This window comes from Centruroides sculpturatus, unplaced genomic scaffold, assembly GCF_000671375.1.
Source record: "Centruroides sculpturatus isolate CEXI.00-Female unplaced genomic scaffold, Cexi_2.0 scaffold81, whole genome shotgun sequence".
NCBI classification, from domain to species: Eukaryota; Metazoa; Arthropoda; class Arachnida; order Scorpiones; family Buthidae; genus Centruroides; species Centruroides sculpturatus.
The window spans coordinates 136376-152191 of NW_019384371.1; the positions used below are offsets into that span (position 1 = coordinate 136376).

At 29.0% G+C, this 15816-nt stretch overlaps 3 protein-coding genes across 3 annotated transcripts in view; all 3 read left to right on the top strand.

Annotated features, from left to right (window-relative positions):
- Positions 1-815: 815 nt before the first annotated feature.
- LOC111614637 (HBS1-like protein) lies at positions 816-7858 on the top strand (the record flags this gene model as incomplete). The annotated part of the gene is made up of 4 exons (XM_023356007.1): positions 816-1020; positions 5349-5649; positions 5742-5886; positions 7337-7858. Coding segments are annotated over 4 exons (660 nt in total), but the record flags the coding sequence as incomplete, so codon positions are not given.
- A 4096-nt stretch (positions 7859-11954) lies between these two features.
- LOC111614648 (HBS1-like protein) lies at positions 11955-14286 on the top strand (the record flags this gene model as incomplete). Its single annotated transcript, XM_023356017.1, has 3 exons — positions 11955-12277; positions 12370-12514; positions 13963-14286. Coding segments are annotated over 3 exons (477 nt in total), but the record flags the coding sequence as incomplete, so codon positions are not given.
- Positions 14287-14430: 144 nt separating this feature from the next.
- Positions 14431-15816, top strand: part of LOC111614656 — an 8413-nt gene continuing 7027 nt past the window's right edge. The window contains exon 1 of the mRNA XM_023356021.1: positions 14431-14456. Within this exon, the coding sequence (XP_023211789.1) occupies positions 14431-14456 (26 nt within the window). The remainder of the gene's footprint in view (positions 14457-15816) is intronic.

Below are 15816 nucleotides of genomic sequence, written 5' to 3' on the forward strand. Positions count from 1 at the left end.
TTTATAAATAATCTTTATGAAATTATTAACGTGCCAAACTGAAATTGTCTAGCATAAATTATGATTCTTATATTTTTCTCTGTTTTGCTTTTTTGTTTTTTATTTTATGTTTTTTCTTTTCCTTTCACTCTCAAAAAACAATTATTATAATTCAATAAACAAAAAAATTTTATTAAACAATTTTATTTGTTGTTGAAAGCTTCCATTTTCCGCCGTTCCCAAAATTCTCTTTTTCACCATATTCCTAGCTAATGGTATATCTTTAATTCTTTAGATAATTTTTTCTTTATTTTCGAAATCTTGCACATTGCAACCAGTAGGGCACATTGCAATAAGTAATGTGCGCATTTCAACCAAGCTTCCTTTAAAAAATGACCTTCAGTAAAAGTTTTCCCGTATTGAGAAATAGCTTTTGAAGCTTGATAACTAGCAGCAGTAGTGTTTGATTGAGTTCCAATATACTCGTATCTCATTAAGGACGTAGCTTGGGCATTTTTATTTTTGAAAACACTCCTTTTGCTCTTCTTCACTTCGATTGAGAAGAGATTTGTGGTTGGTTTGATAATGTCGCTTTACTGATGATGATCTACAAACCACTGCTCCTGAACATAAAAAGCAAATAGCTGTACTGTCCTTATTAATCGTATCGTACCATACCGTACCTATCGGTCAATCAAGTTTGAAATTCTCTGCTGCTGCCTGTTTCTGATAATTTCAATTTTTTCATTGAACTAGCCGTAATAAATTTTAAAAAANTTATAGATAAAAAATATTCTAATAGATGTATATAGTCTAACTTCGATGAAATTTTATGACATATTCCAATACATGTTGAATTCTTTGCAGATAAGTTTAAAACTCCAGAGAGACCAGTTGGAAAACCTTTTCGTCTCAGTGTTGGTGATGTGTACAAAGGAATGGGATCGGGTTTTAGTGTGTCTGGACGTATCGAAGCCGGTTACGTACAAACTGGTGATCGAGTAGTGATTATGCCTGCGGGAGAACCTGCCACAGTGAAAGGTAATAGCAAATAATAATACAGTGGACTACCTGTTTTTGAACACTTTTCTTTGGCTGACTGAATTTCATAGGTTTTGCATATGCTTGAATCTCTTTACTTTGACACCTTACATATTGAACAGATTTTTTAATATTACAGCTCCATAATCTGAACACACGTTATAAAAAACATATCTTCTACAAATGCATGGTAGTCAAGTGTTTCTGATTTATTTTTAGGCACATTCATGATCTATTAGTTGGTTTTTATACTTTAATTGATTGGTTGAAATTGTTCTCATTTTGAACAGGGGAGGGAGAGGTGGAACAAGAAAAAAGCATGTGAATGTATGAAGATCATTTCAATAAAAAAGATTACTCGATGGGATGATGTCTACTGCTTACTACTTGTAGCAAAAAATGAATTGTGCAGCATGTAATAGCTTTTTTTCAGTTCTACAGATTATGGCAACAGTCAGTCAAACATCAGTCAGTAATATGTTCTAACTAAAGGAGCAAATTTCTACCATCAAAATTCAAGTGGCACATGGAGGAATTCTGTAAAGTGTCACAGAAGACTTTCTGAAACTTGTGATAATGCAGCACTTCCTTATCCAATAATAATTTGGTGGTGTTCGTTGTAAAGGCAGTTCCAGTACTGAGTGTCAGAACAGATCTGTCATCCTGTTAGTGCTATCAACCAAGAGCATGTCTGTCAAGTGGAGGCATTCTGCAGAAAGATCATTGGTGAAAGCTCAAAGAATTAATGAGTGAAATGAATATTTCTTTGATGTCAATGGTTGGCAGTTGACAGCACTAACAGGATGACAAGATTATCTGCTGTTTGGTACCAGAACAGCTTTCACAGATGATAAACACCATTGAACCACTGTTGGATAGGAATGTGCCATACCATCACAAGATTCAACAAGTCCTCTATGACACTTTACAGAGTTTTTCCATGTGCCACATGAATTTTGATGAAAGAAGTTTGCTCTTTTCAAAAGAACATTGTTTATAAACATTTGTAGTTCTACAGATTCAACATTCACGTGTAGAGGCAGAAATGAGGCTGTTACATCACAATTAATTTTTGCTACAAGTGACAAGCAGTGGACAGTATCATCACTTTTATTGAAATGTTTCTTGTATGATAATCATTGTCTATAGTAGAGTACACCTGAGTACACCTAGAATATCAAGAAATAGCTCAATGCAAAGAATTGAATTTAGAAGATAAAATTAATGTCATACAAAGACTGAAATCAAAATGAAATTAAAGACAAGTTGCCCTATAGTTTGGAATATCTATTGGGCAGGCTCCTGGATTCTCAACAGCAAATGACTGTTCAGCAGGAAAGCTTGGACTTAAGCAAATTGACAACTGCTTATAACAGTGAACTGGACATAGTCTTACTATGCAATTAATGCTGCATTGCCTGTTAGTGAGGATTGCAAAGATTTGGATGATATTTCACTAGAATATGAAAGGGTGAAGAGGAGATTTAGTATACTGAAAGCTTGATTTCATTCAAGCAGGTTTGGAGAGATTATTGAAAAAAAAATGAGATTTCATCAGAAAAACAACCCTAATTTTTTGCTATTTTCAAGCAATTAGAAAACACATATGCACACATGGCATACAGAAATATTCTGTGCAAAGCAAAATAACAGATTATTTTCACAACTGAATTGTTTTTCTATAAATGCTATTTTACAGTACAATACAATATTTATATAAAAACTTATGTTAATATTTTAATAAAAATTAAAAATTTATTAGGCTAATCTTAAACTTACTAATTGTTTCAATTTGTGTTTTTGGTTAAATATATTAAACTTGTTTAGTTATCATGATTTTTATTTCTCCCTCTACAGTAGTCATGCTGCATAGTGCCAAAAGTGATGATAAAAATATAATACTAGTGATACCCAGTATTATATTTTTATCACCACCACTGCTGCAAGTAGTGATAAAAGCCCTAGTCAAGTTATTTTGACATTTTGCATGAAATACCCTATGTGCTATGGGAATACCCTAAGCCACACATCTAGCAATGCCATGATGCCACCCATCATTTACAGATTGGGGATTTTTTATTGACTGACAGAAAATTTGGGGAATTTTTTTAAATAAAAGAAGTTTATAAAATGATAAAACCACTATTTTTCTGAATTGTCTAATTAAATAATAAATCACACTTAAAAATGTTAGCTAATTTGTATGTTTTCCATGTGGGAATGAGCAAATATTTTATTAAATTCAAGTTGGCATGAAATTTCACCCATTAATTAGTGTTGAAAAGAATTTTGAAATAAAAATGAATTTTCTTTTTTATTTTATTTTAAAAGCTCTGTTTTGGTTTCAGTTGTTTTGTAAAAATCAAAACTATGGTTTGGTAAGACTGATTCATCCTTACTGCAAGCAGATAATCATGTAAGTAGACAGTGATACAGCAAATGACAACTGATCAGAAACAAAGTAAACATATTCCTATTTCACTCTTAAAACATGTAGTTTCCTTGCATTTTGGTGAATTTTCTCAATTTTTATAGGCTTAGCCGAGATGCCTTACCATATTTTTTTACAGCAAATTTTCCTGGGGCTGATTTAATTTCTGAACCTCATTTGTATGATTGGACATATTCTGCATCTCTGGTGAAAAGTTTAAAATTTGTTATATCAGAGTACAAGGACACATCATTGAAGAATACTTTCATCACAAATGTTGCATATTAGCAAATTGTAAAATTATGTCTTATTGGTCAATTTGCATTATTTGCAAGGCTGAATTTGATAATTTATTTGTAAAATTCGTGATAAAACTGTTCTTCAGTAATGTATCCTTGTTGTGAAAAAGCAGGGACTCTGGGGTAACCCCATTCCACATAAAGGATGGACAAGGAAATGAAGATCTGTGGAATCCTTCTTTATCCTAACTGGTGTCAGAACTCTTATAATTTCTTTCACATTTTAACTCGCAATTAAATTATCTATCTACTGAATGGAAAAGTATTTAGAAACTTGACCAGAATTTTAGGAGGGTTTAGTTTAAATGCTAATTGATGTGAGTTACACGGGCCGATGATGGAATTTGTCATTATTTGATTAATGCCTATTACGAATCTATACTAATATTATAAAGAGGTAAAGTTTGTAAGTTTGGATGTAAGAGGTAATCTCTGAAACTACTCATCCGATTTCCAAAATTCTTTCACCAATATTTAGAATTAACTGTCAGGGTGGACATAGGCTGTGTATTATTCCGTTAAATATTCATATAAATTAAAAAATATCATCTAGGTAAGCATTATATTTTTGGTGTCAACAGGTGGCGAGGGGCAAGAAGCGTACATATACGAGATAGGTAATCACACGGTGCAATCGTGTGGTCAGCGAGATATGCAGTGCACATGTCCGAACTTGTAATATAATATAGTAGAAGGGTTAGAAGTATGAAATAATCTGATAATCTTAATCTTTGTTGTTATTTTTTGCCTGAGCAATGTCAGGCTCATTTGCTAGTATATCTATATATTTGTTATACAAACTATATTTATCACATATATATATATTAAATGGAGATACAAATACTGTATTAAGAACAAAACTGATTAATTCCAATACTCACATAAAGGAGGACTATAAATCCTAACCTATTAAATCTATCCTGACAACAGACAGTTTACATAACAAAATTATATTATCTATGATTTGTGGATCAATGCCAACATTTTCAGTTGATGATGGAGTCAAGTTGAGTGCACAAATAAAATGCAAGAACCTTTTGAGATAGAGCTGGATAACTGGAGAGGGATGAGAGCATTGGGCATAAGCTTTAGCAAGAGTATGTTGGAAAGTGATCTCTCATCTTTTATACTGAATTCTATCCAATAGAAGTATTAGAAAATCCCATCACACTTCCAACATGTGCCAGAAGTCATGCAGTCCCATGGATAGAGAATGAGACATCTACTTGAACTAAAATGTCCTCATTCCACAGAAAAAGGAAGTTTTCTTTTACTTAATTTTTAGATTGATAAAATTTCTATCAAAAAATATTTTAACAAATTTGTTAAAATGAATCTCTTAACTTCAGATTCTCATATTGTGCTGTGATGTTGCAATTTTTTTTTATTATTATTTATTTCACATATAGAATTTGATTATTATTGTAAGCTGGCTTTAAGATGTATCAATTTTTTGTAGTAGAATATATTTTTCAGCATTAAATCCATTTCTGTGGTTTATCTTATTATATTCGGAGTTAATTATATCTTTTAAAGTAATAATGTTTAAAAACTATATTTCTATTACAATAAATAAACATTATCATCTTATTTTTCAGGGATTAGCATAGAAGAAAATTCTGTACTTCAAGCATTTGCAGGTGATCATGTAGGACTTTCTCTTTTGGGAGCAGATATGAATAAAATAACAATTGGAAGTATTGCTTGTGATCCAAATAATCCAATTCAAGTAACAACTAGATTTCAAGCTCGAATTGTGGTTTTTGGAATAGAAATTCCAATCACTAAAGGGTTTCCTGTCATTCTTCATTATCAAAGCATGAGTGAACAAGCAGTTGTGAAAAAACTGATTTCTCAGTTACATAAAAGCACAGGCCAAGTTGTGAAAAAGAAACCAAGGTCTGAAACAGTTTGATTTGCATATAAAAAATTTTACCATAAATTTAGTAAACAAATTTTAATACATAACTTATTATTATTTATTTTTTAAGATGTTTAACAAAAAACAGTAGTGCTATAATTGAATTAGAGGTAAATCGGCCAGTCTGTTTAGAATTATATAAGGATCTACGAGAATTGGGAAGATTTATGTTAAGATGTGGAGGAACTACAATCGCAGCTGGTGTTGTAACTGATGTAAATATATTTTCTGTAATTCTTTAATAAGATATTTTTAAGTTTTCTCCTAAATTTATTATCTTTTTTTTATTAAAATATAATATTAGATATCATTTTACATACAATTGAATATGAAATTTTAAAGGTTTACTGAATAAGCATAGGTCAAATAACATTCTTAAAATCTGAAAAAAAAAGTTTTATTTGTAATGCAAAATGTTTTCAATTAAAAAGATCAATGCTAAATTATACTTTTAGCTTAAGTTAAATTTTTGATTTGGATTATGTTAAAATTTCATATTCAATAAATTTACTAATCATTAATTATAGTCATCAACCCAAAAGAAAATGTTGATTGATTGCAGGAATTTGTATTGTAAAATATAATACACTATTTTGTGCAAAAAGAGAGAATAGATATGATAAGAACTAAATACAGTTAAATGGTTAGAAATCAGAAAATGAGGAATATAATGAATACTAGGATCTGATAAAAATTCTGATGATCAAAAGCCTGATAGTCATTTCTCCTATATATTCTTGACTAATAAAAATTTTCAAAATTTTTATAAATAAATTTCTGCAGATCTTCAGGGACTTGCTTAAACTATACAAAATTGTAAATAGAAAGGAAAAACATAGAAGAAATTTAAACTCTTAAATATTCGTTGGTTTATTTTTTTGGCATAGAAAAAAAAGAAATTTAACTCAAGTTTAGTAGATTACTTTTACAATAATTTATAAAAGTTAATGTAATAATTTATACCTTTACATCTGTAGCTCTAGGCACTATTTCTTTATTGACGAAATGTGCATTTCTACATCAACCACATTTTAATTCAAAATTTTCTTAGAACAATTTATAAAATATAATTATTTTTGAGTTTCAATTGACTTATATTCAAGAAAATAAATTTACTTCAATGCTATGACTCTTAAAATTGACATGTAAGATCTAGTAAATAATATTAAAAACAAGAAAGAAATTTGTAACAATTATAGAAGTAAAGAAAATATCTTTTGCAATTCAAAATTGTCATAATTTTAATAGAAAACAAAATAAAATAATATTAACAAAACATTTTTGACATAGCTCACATTACACAGACATTTGTTTGTGCAAATTTGGTAATCATTGATTTTATAGCATATCAAATTTTGACTTATGTTTTTGATGATGAAACAGACCCGTGATTAATTTTCTGAGCATGTAAATATGAATAAAATTTAATCTAACTACATTTTAAAAACTTTTTGTATATGGAGTAAAGTTTCAACTATTCAAATATTAAATGAATATTTAGATTCCTGCATTTTTGAAACTTAACAATAATATTACTTAAAGTTTCAACTACCGTATTATAGTTCTTGCTTGGACAAGCAATTTAAAGATGTATTTTAAGTTTTACATTATTTACATAGAAATTTGTTTTAAAAATTTCTAACCCAAAATATTTATTACTTTCAGATTCTCTAATAAAGAAATTTCAGTGAAATGAAAATCTGTGAAATATGCAAATATTATTCACCTGTATTGTTGGAATAAATTGAACTGTATTGAAAAATTATTAGTTCAAAATTGTATACACACAAAAATATCTACCTAAAATCATATCTCAAAATGTAAATCCATATCAAATTTAAATTAAAAGTTTTAGATGTCAAAATTTTTAAATTTATTATCATATAAATTGTCTTTTGCAGTATTTTAGATAAAAAGCCCAATTTATTTTTTCAAATCTAAATACCTGTATCAGTAATCTTTTAATTCAAGTGAAAGTGCTTATAAATTATAGAAGTACATAAACTTTTGAAGCAAATTTGAAAAATACTGTATAAATGTTGCAATTTTTTTACAAAAATAATTTGAATAAATCACTTCTCATATTCACTGATATATTATGGATAAGAATAGAAAGAACCATTTGTTAGATTTAAACTTTGAATTTGTTGGAACCCTGAGATGATGACGTTTATATAAAATATTAAAAGAATAGTGATGTAACCAAATATCATTGTAAAGAAAACACTGAAAATAGACTAGAAAAATTTAAGTCTATTTCCAGTGTTTCCTTTATGATGATATTTGGTTACATCACTATTCTTTTTGATCATTATATAAAATATATATAAAAGGCTTATATACATAAAGAAATCCACAAATTCTTTCTTTATCTTTGTTGTAAAAAATACTTGACCATATGATTTTCTATGTTAAAGGCAACAATTTTAACTAGTCATTAATGTTAATGGCTGTTTTATAATGTTCTCACAATATTGTAAGGTAAGAACATTATTGACTGGATCATTAACATAAATTTTCAGTTTCACACAAGATATGTTGTGAATTTGGAGGATATTTGCAAAATTATACCACTTTATCTGGGTACCGTTAATACAAGATTATATAACACTAATTTAACTTTAAATAAAAATGTTGAAAATAAAGATTTTTTTTATTGTTGCAACTCAAACTAGCATGGAATATTTTATTAGCAAAACAATACTTACATTCTGTTCTGCAATGGCATCATTTATATTCCTGTGACCCAGGGATATTATTGATGAAGCTGCCTCCCTTAAACTTATATTAAGATCATCAGTGGGTAAAGAAATGCCATTTAATTAACACAAACATGAGTATATTTGTTTCAGAATACTGATAGGAGTGCCTGTAATAAAGAAATAGTTTATAAAATTTTTACTAATTTAATAACCACAAGAACAGAATATGTCAAAATAGGTGATAGTTTTTACAAACAGATTAAAATATTTGGTTAGTTAAGTAATTTGAAGAAATTTGCTGTTCCATTAAATTTTGCGTAGTTTTAAATGTAGCAAAGATCAAAATACATAAATTAGTTTCATTAACAATTAGTGTGTTTATAAATCGTTATTTTGTAATACAGTGGTGCCTCATATAATGTACGCCTCGAATAACGGACGCTGCGAATAACGGACTTTCCGTTCTGCAGTTACATGAGGCAAACAAGTGCGAATGATGTTTCCACTCTTTTGCCATTGCCAATGACAATCTGCTATTTTTATAATATATTATTAGTATATCTGAAGTACAGAGCTCCTGTTGGGATTCAGCTTGCTCTCTTCCTCAGCTTGCTCTCTTCTTTATTACGTACATCACCTCAGTGCAGAGTATTTACATTTATTCAAGTGTTGTGCAAATCATGGCTTCTAAAAAAACAGAAAGGTGATTTCAATTGAAACAAAGCAAGAAATCATCAGAAGGAGTGAAAGTTGACAAAAACTTCCTTGTCAAATGGGGAGAGGTTCAGGAGTTTACCAACACTCATTATCCAAACAGAGCTGAGGCCAACAGGATCAATGATCTCTACAATGACACCCTTGCCCGTCATTTCCGACAGGTGTTGAAGAAGAGAGAGAAACAGACCACCTTGGACATGTTTTTCAAGAAGCCAGCTGCCAAAAAACAAAGGATGGAACAAGAGGAGTTGACCCTGCAAGCTCCGGTAGCCTCTCCTGAATCTGACTCCGATTAAAAAACAATAAAAAGAGACCTGCTGCAATGTGTAAAAAGTCTGTATCTGTATGAATGTGTGAAGAAAGTGTTCCTCCACCTCCTCCTCACAACATCTGACTACCCGGCATAATTGGTGACTGCTCCATTTTCATTTTTTTATGGTACAGTACGGTTATTTTATGCTGCGGAACGAATTATATGTTTTAACATGTATTTCTATGGGAAAATGTGTTTCGTATAACGGACTTTTCACTTAATGGACGTGCACCGGGAACGGATTAAGTACGTTATACGAGGCACCACTGTATTTTGAAAATATATATGAATCAATGAGAAAAATTAATTTCAGCACATCAGTATGATGCAAAGTTTTTCAGAGTTGTTCATTTCTTTAAAATTCATTTATGTGGATCACATTATTGTTTATTTAATTTACTCAGTTCCCTCAATGAGCAGAATTGAAGCATGCGATGTAGCCCGTATGCCGATGCTGAGAGAAAAACGTAATCCCTCTATAAAATAGCTGATGACTCGTGAATATTTTTACGTACGTAATAAAGTAGAGCGGTACCTAAGGAGCAGGGGCGGACTAAGGCCTAGGCAACCTAGGCACGTGCCTAGGGCCCGAAAATTAGGTTTTTAATTTTTATAATTAATTTTTATTTAACAGAAAAACGTGATATTCATAATTATTGCTGAAACGTATCCAAATTATGCCGAATCGTTGATTAAGTCGACAAGTGTGGACGAGCGTTCTCGTGCTTATGCATCCATGCCCTCGAGTGTCGACGTGTGTAAATACAATCGAGCCTCGCGCCTATCGATCCTTTACTATGCACGTGTTTAAAAAGTCAAACGTAGCTATTTAAAATCAGTGTCTCCTGAACGTATTGCATCTTATGTGAGTTGTGATTGAAAATTGTGCAATTAAGACTTAAGTACCTAGACTTGATTGCAAAAAGATTGTTTTGGATTCATAGTTAATAATTTCTGGAATTCCTAAAATAAAAATGTAAGTTTTTATAAAAGTATTACATTATTTAATTAAAATAATATATAATATAAAATACCACAAATTGTGATTTTGTTTGTGATTGTGATATTGAGTAAAAACAAATTTAATTGNACTCTGGGGTAACCCCATTCCACATAAAGGATGGACAAGGAAATGAAGATCTGTGGAATCCTTCTTTATCCTAACTGGTGTCAGAACTCTTATAATTTCTTTCACATTTTAACTCGCAATTAAATTATCTATCTACTGAATGGAAAAGTATTTAGAAACTTGACCAGAATTTTAGGAGGGTTTAGTTTAAATGCTAATTGATGTGAGTTACACGGGCCGATGATGGAATTTGTCATTATTTGATTAATGCCTATTACGAATCTATACTAATATTATAAAGAGGTAAAGTTTGTAAGTTTGGATGTAAGAGGTAATCTCTGAAACTACTCATCCGATTTCCAAAATTCTTTCACCAATATTTAGAATTAACTGTCAGGGTGGACATAGGCTGTGTATTATTCCGTTAAATATTCATATAAATTAAAAAATATCATCTAGGTAAGCATTATATTTTTGGTGTCAACAGGTGGCGAGGGGCAAGAAGCGTACATATACGAGATAGGTAATCACACGGTGCAATCGTGTGGTCAGCGAGATATGCAGTGCACATGTCCGAACTTGTAATATAATATAGTAGAAGGGTTAGAAGTATGAAATAATCTGATAATCTTAATCTTTGTTGTTATTTTTTGCCTGAGCAATGTCAGGCTCATTTGCTAGTATATCTATATATTTGTTATACAAACTATATTTATCACATATATATATATTAAATGGAGATACAAATACTGTATTAAGAACAAAACTGATTAATTCCAATACTCACATAAAGGAGGACTATAAATCCTAACCTATTAAATCTATCCTGACAACAGACAGTTTACATAACAAAATTATATTATCTATGATTTGTGGATCAATGCCAACATTTTCAGTTGATGATGGAGTCAAGTTGAGTGCACAAATAAAATGCAAGAACCTTTTGAGATAGAGCTGGATAACTGGAGAGGGATGAGAGCATTGGGCATAAGCTTTAGCAAGAGTATGTTGGAAAGTGATCTCTCATCTTTTATACTGAATTCTATCCAATAGAAGTATTAGAAAATCCCATCACACTTCCAACATGTGCCAGAAGTCATGCAGTCCCATGGATAGAGAATGAGACATCTACTTGAACTAAAATGTCCTCATTCCACAGAAAAAGGAAGTTTTCTTTTACTTAATTTTTAGATTGATAAAATTTCTATCAAAAAATATTTTAACAAATTTGTTAAAATGAATCTCTTAACTTCAGATTCTCATATTGTGCTGTGATGTTGCAATTTTTTTTTATTATTATTTATTTCACATATAGAATTTGATTATTATTGTAAGCTGGCTTTAAGATGTATCAATTTTTTGTAGTAGAATATATTTTTCAGCATTAAATCCATTTCTGTGGTTTATCTTATTATATTCGGAGTTAATTATATCTTTTAAAGTAATAATGTTTAAAAACTATATTTCTATTACAATAAATAAACATTATCATCTTATTTTTCAGGGATTAGCATAGAAGAAAATTCTGTACTTCAAGCATTTGCAGGTGATCATGTAGGACTTTCTCTTTTGGGAGCAGATATGAATAAAATAACAATTGGAAGTATTGCTTGTGATCCAAATAATCCAATTCAAGTAACAACTAGATTTCAAGCTCGAATTGTGGTTTTTGGAATAGAAATTCCAATCACTAAAGGGTTTCCTGTCATTCTTCATTATCAAAGCATGAGTGAACAAGCAGTTGTGAAAAAACTGATTTCTCAGTTACATAAAAGCACAGGCCAAGTTGTGAAAAAGAAACCAAGGTCTGAAACAGTTTGATTTGCATATAAAAAATTTTACCATAAATTTAGTAAACAAATTTTAATACATAACTTATTATTATTTATTTTTTAAGATGTTTAACAAAAAACAGTAGTGCTATAATTGAATTAGAGGTAAATCGGCCAGTCTGTTTAGAATTATATAAGGATCTACGAGAATTGGGAAGATTTATGTTAAGATGTGGAGGAACTACAATCGCAGCTGGTGTTGTAACTGATGTAAATATATTTTCTGTAATTCTTTAATAAGATATTTTTAAGTTTTCTCCTAAATTTATTATCTTTTTTTTATTAAAATATAATATTAGATATCATTTTACATACAATTGAATATGAAATTTTAAAGGTTTACTGAATAAGCATAGGTCAAATAACATTCTTAAAATCTGAAAAAAAAAGTTTTATTTGTAATGCAAAATGTTTTCAATTAAAAAGATCAATGCTAAATTATACTTTTAGCTTAAGTTAAATTTTTGATTTGGATTATGTTAAAATTTCATATTCAATAAATTTACTAATCATTAATTATAGTCATCAACCCAAAAGAAAATGTTGATTGATTGCAGGAATTTGTATTGTAAAATATAATACACTATTTTGTGCAAAAAGAGAGAATAGATATGATAAGAACTAAATACAGTTAAATGGTTAGAAATCAGAAAATGAGGAATATAATGAATACTAGGATCTGATAAAAATTCTGATGATCAAAAGCCTGATAGTCATTTCTCCTATATATTCTTGACTAATAAAAATTTTCAAAATTTTTATAAATAAATTTCTGCAGATCTTCAGGGACTTGCTTAAACTATACAAAATTGTAAATAGAAAGGAAAAACATAGAAGAAATTTAAACTCTTAAATATTCGTTGGTTTATTTTTTTGGCATAGAAAAAAAAGAAATTTAACTCAAGTTTAGTAGATTACTTTTACAATAATTTATAAAAGTTAATGTAATAATTTATACCTTTACATCTGTAGCTCTAGGCACTATTTCTTTATTGACGAAATGTGCATTTCTACATCAACCACATTTTAATTCAAAATTTTCTTAGAACAATTTATAAAATATAATTATTTTTGAGTTTCAATTGACTTATATTCAAGAAAATAAATTTACTTCAATGCTATGACTCTTAAAATTGACATGTAAGATCTAGTAAATAATATTAAAAACAAGAAAGAAATTTGTAACAATTATAGAAGTAAAGAAAATATCTTTTGCAATTCAAAATTGTCATAATTTTAATAGAAAACAAAATAAAATAATATTAACAAAACATTTTTGACATAGCTCACATTACACAGACATTTGTTTGTGCAAATTTGATAATCATTGATTTTATAGCATATCAAATTTTGACTTATGTTTTTGATGATGAAACAGACCCGTGATTAATTTTCTGAGCATGTAAATATGAATAAAATTTAATCTAACTACATTTTAAAAACTTTTTGTATATGGAGTAAAGTTTCAACTATTCAAATATTAAATGAATATTTAGATTCCTGCATTTTTGAAACTTAACAATAATATTACTTAAAGTTTCAACTACCGTATTATAGTTCTTGCTTGGACAAGCAATTTAAAGATGTATTTTAAGTTTTACATTATTTACATAGAAATTTGTTTTAAAAATTTCTAACAAAATATTTATTACTTTCAGATTCTCTAATAAAGAAATTTCAGTGAAATGAAAATCTGTGAAATATGCAAATATTATTCACCTGTATTGTTGGAATAAATTGAACTGTATTGAAAAATTATTAGTTCAAAATTGTATACACACAAAAATATCTACCTAAAATCATATCTCAAAATGTAAATCCATATCAAATTTAAATTAAAAGTTTTAGATGTCAAAATTTTTAAATTTATTATCATATAAATTGTCTTTTGCAGTATTTTAGATAAAAAGCCCAATTTATTTTTTCAAATCTAAATACCTGTATCAGTAATCTTTTAATTCAAGTGAAAGTGCTTATAAATTATAGAAGTACATAAACTTTTGAAGCAAATTTGAAAAATACTGTATAAATGTTGCAATTTTTTTACAAAAATAATTTGAATAAATCACTTCTCATATTCACTGATATATTATGGATAAATCACTTCTCATATTCACTGATATATTATGGATAAGAATAGAAAGAACCATTTGTTAGATTTAAACTTTGAATTTGTTGGAACCCTGAGATGATGACGTTTATATAAAATATTAAAAGAATAGTGATGTAACCAAATATCATTGTAAAGAAAACACTGAAAATAGACTAGAAAAATTTAAGTCTATTTCCAGTGTTTCCTTTATGATGATATTTGGTTACATCACTATTCTTTTTGATCATTATATAAATTATATATAAAAGGCTTATATACATAAAGAAATCCACAAATTCTTTCTTTATCTTTGTTGTAAAAAATACTTGACCATATGATTTTCTATGTTAAAGGCAACAATTTTAACTAGTCATTAATGTTAATGGCTGTTTTATAATGTTCTCACAATATTGTAAGGTAAGAACATTATTGACTGGATCATTAACATAAATTTTCAGTTTCACACAAGATATGTTGTGAATTTGGAGGATATTTGCAAAATTATACCACTTTATCTGGGTACCGTTAATACAAGATTATATAACACTAATTTAACTTTAAATAAAAATGTTGAAAATAAAGATTTTTTTTATTGTTGCAACTCAAACTAGCATGGAATATTTTATTAGCAAAACAATACTTACATTCTGTTCTGCAATGGCATCATTTATATTCCTGTGACCCAGGGATATTATTGATGAAGCTGCCTCCCTTAAACTTATATTAAGATCATCAGTGGGTAAAGAAATGCCATTTAATTAACACAAACATGAGTATATTTGTTTCAGAATACTGATAGGAGTGCCTGTAATAAAGAAATAGTTTATAAAATTTTTACTAATTTAATAACCACAAGAACAGAATATGTCAAAATAGGTGATAGTTTTTACAAACAGATTAAAATATTTGGTTAGTTAAGTAATTTGAAGAAATTTGCTGTTCCATTAAATTTTGCGTAGTTTTAAATGTAGCAAAGATCAAAATACATAAATTAGTTTCATTAACAATTAGTGTGTTTATAAATCGTTATTTTGTAATACAGTGGTGCCTCATATAATGTACGCCTCGAATAACGGACGCTGCGAATAACGGACTTTCCGTTCTGCAGTTACATGAGGCAAACAAGTGCGAATGATGTTTCCACTCTTTTGCCATTGCCAATGACAATCTGCTATTTTTATAATATATTATTAGTATATCTGAAGTACAGAGCTCCTGTTGGGATTCAGCTTGCTCTCTTCCTCAGCTTGCTCTCTTCTTTATTACGTACATCACCTCAGTGCAGAGTATTTACATTTATTCAAGTGTTGTGTAAATCATGGCTTCTAAAAAACAAAGGTGATTTCAATTGAAACAAAGCAAGACATCATCAGAAGGAGTGAAAGTTGACAAAAACTTCCTTGTCAAATGGGGAGAGGTT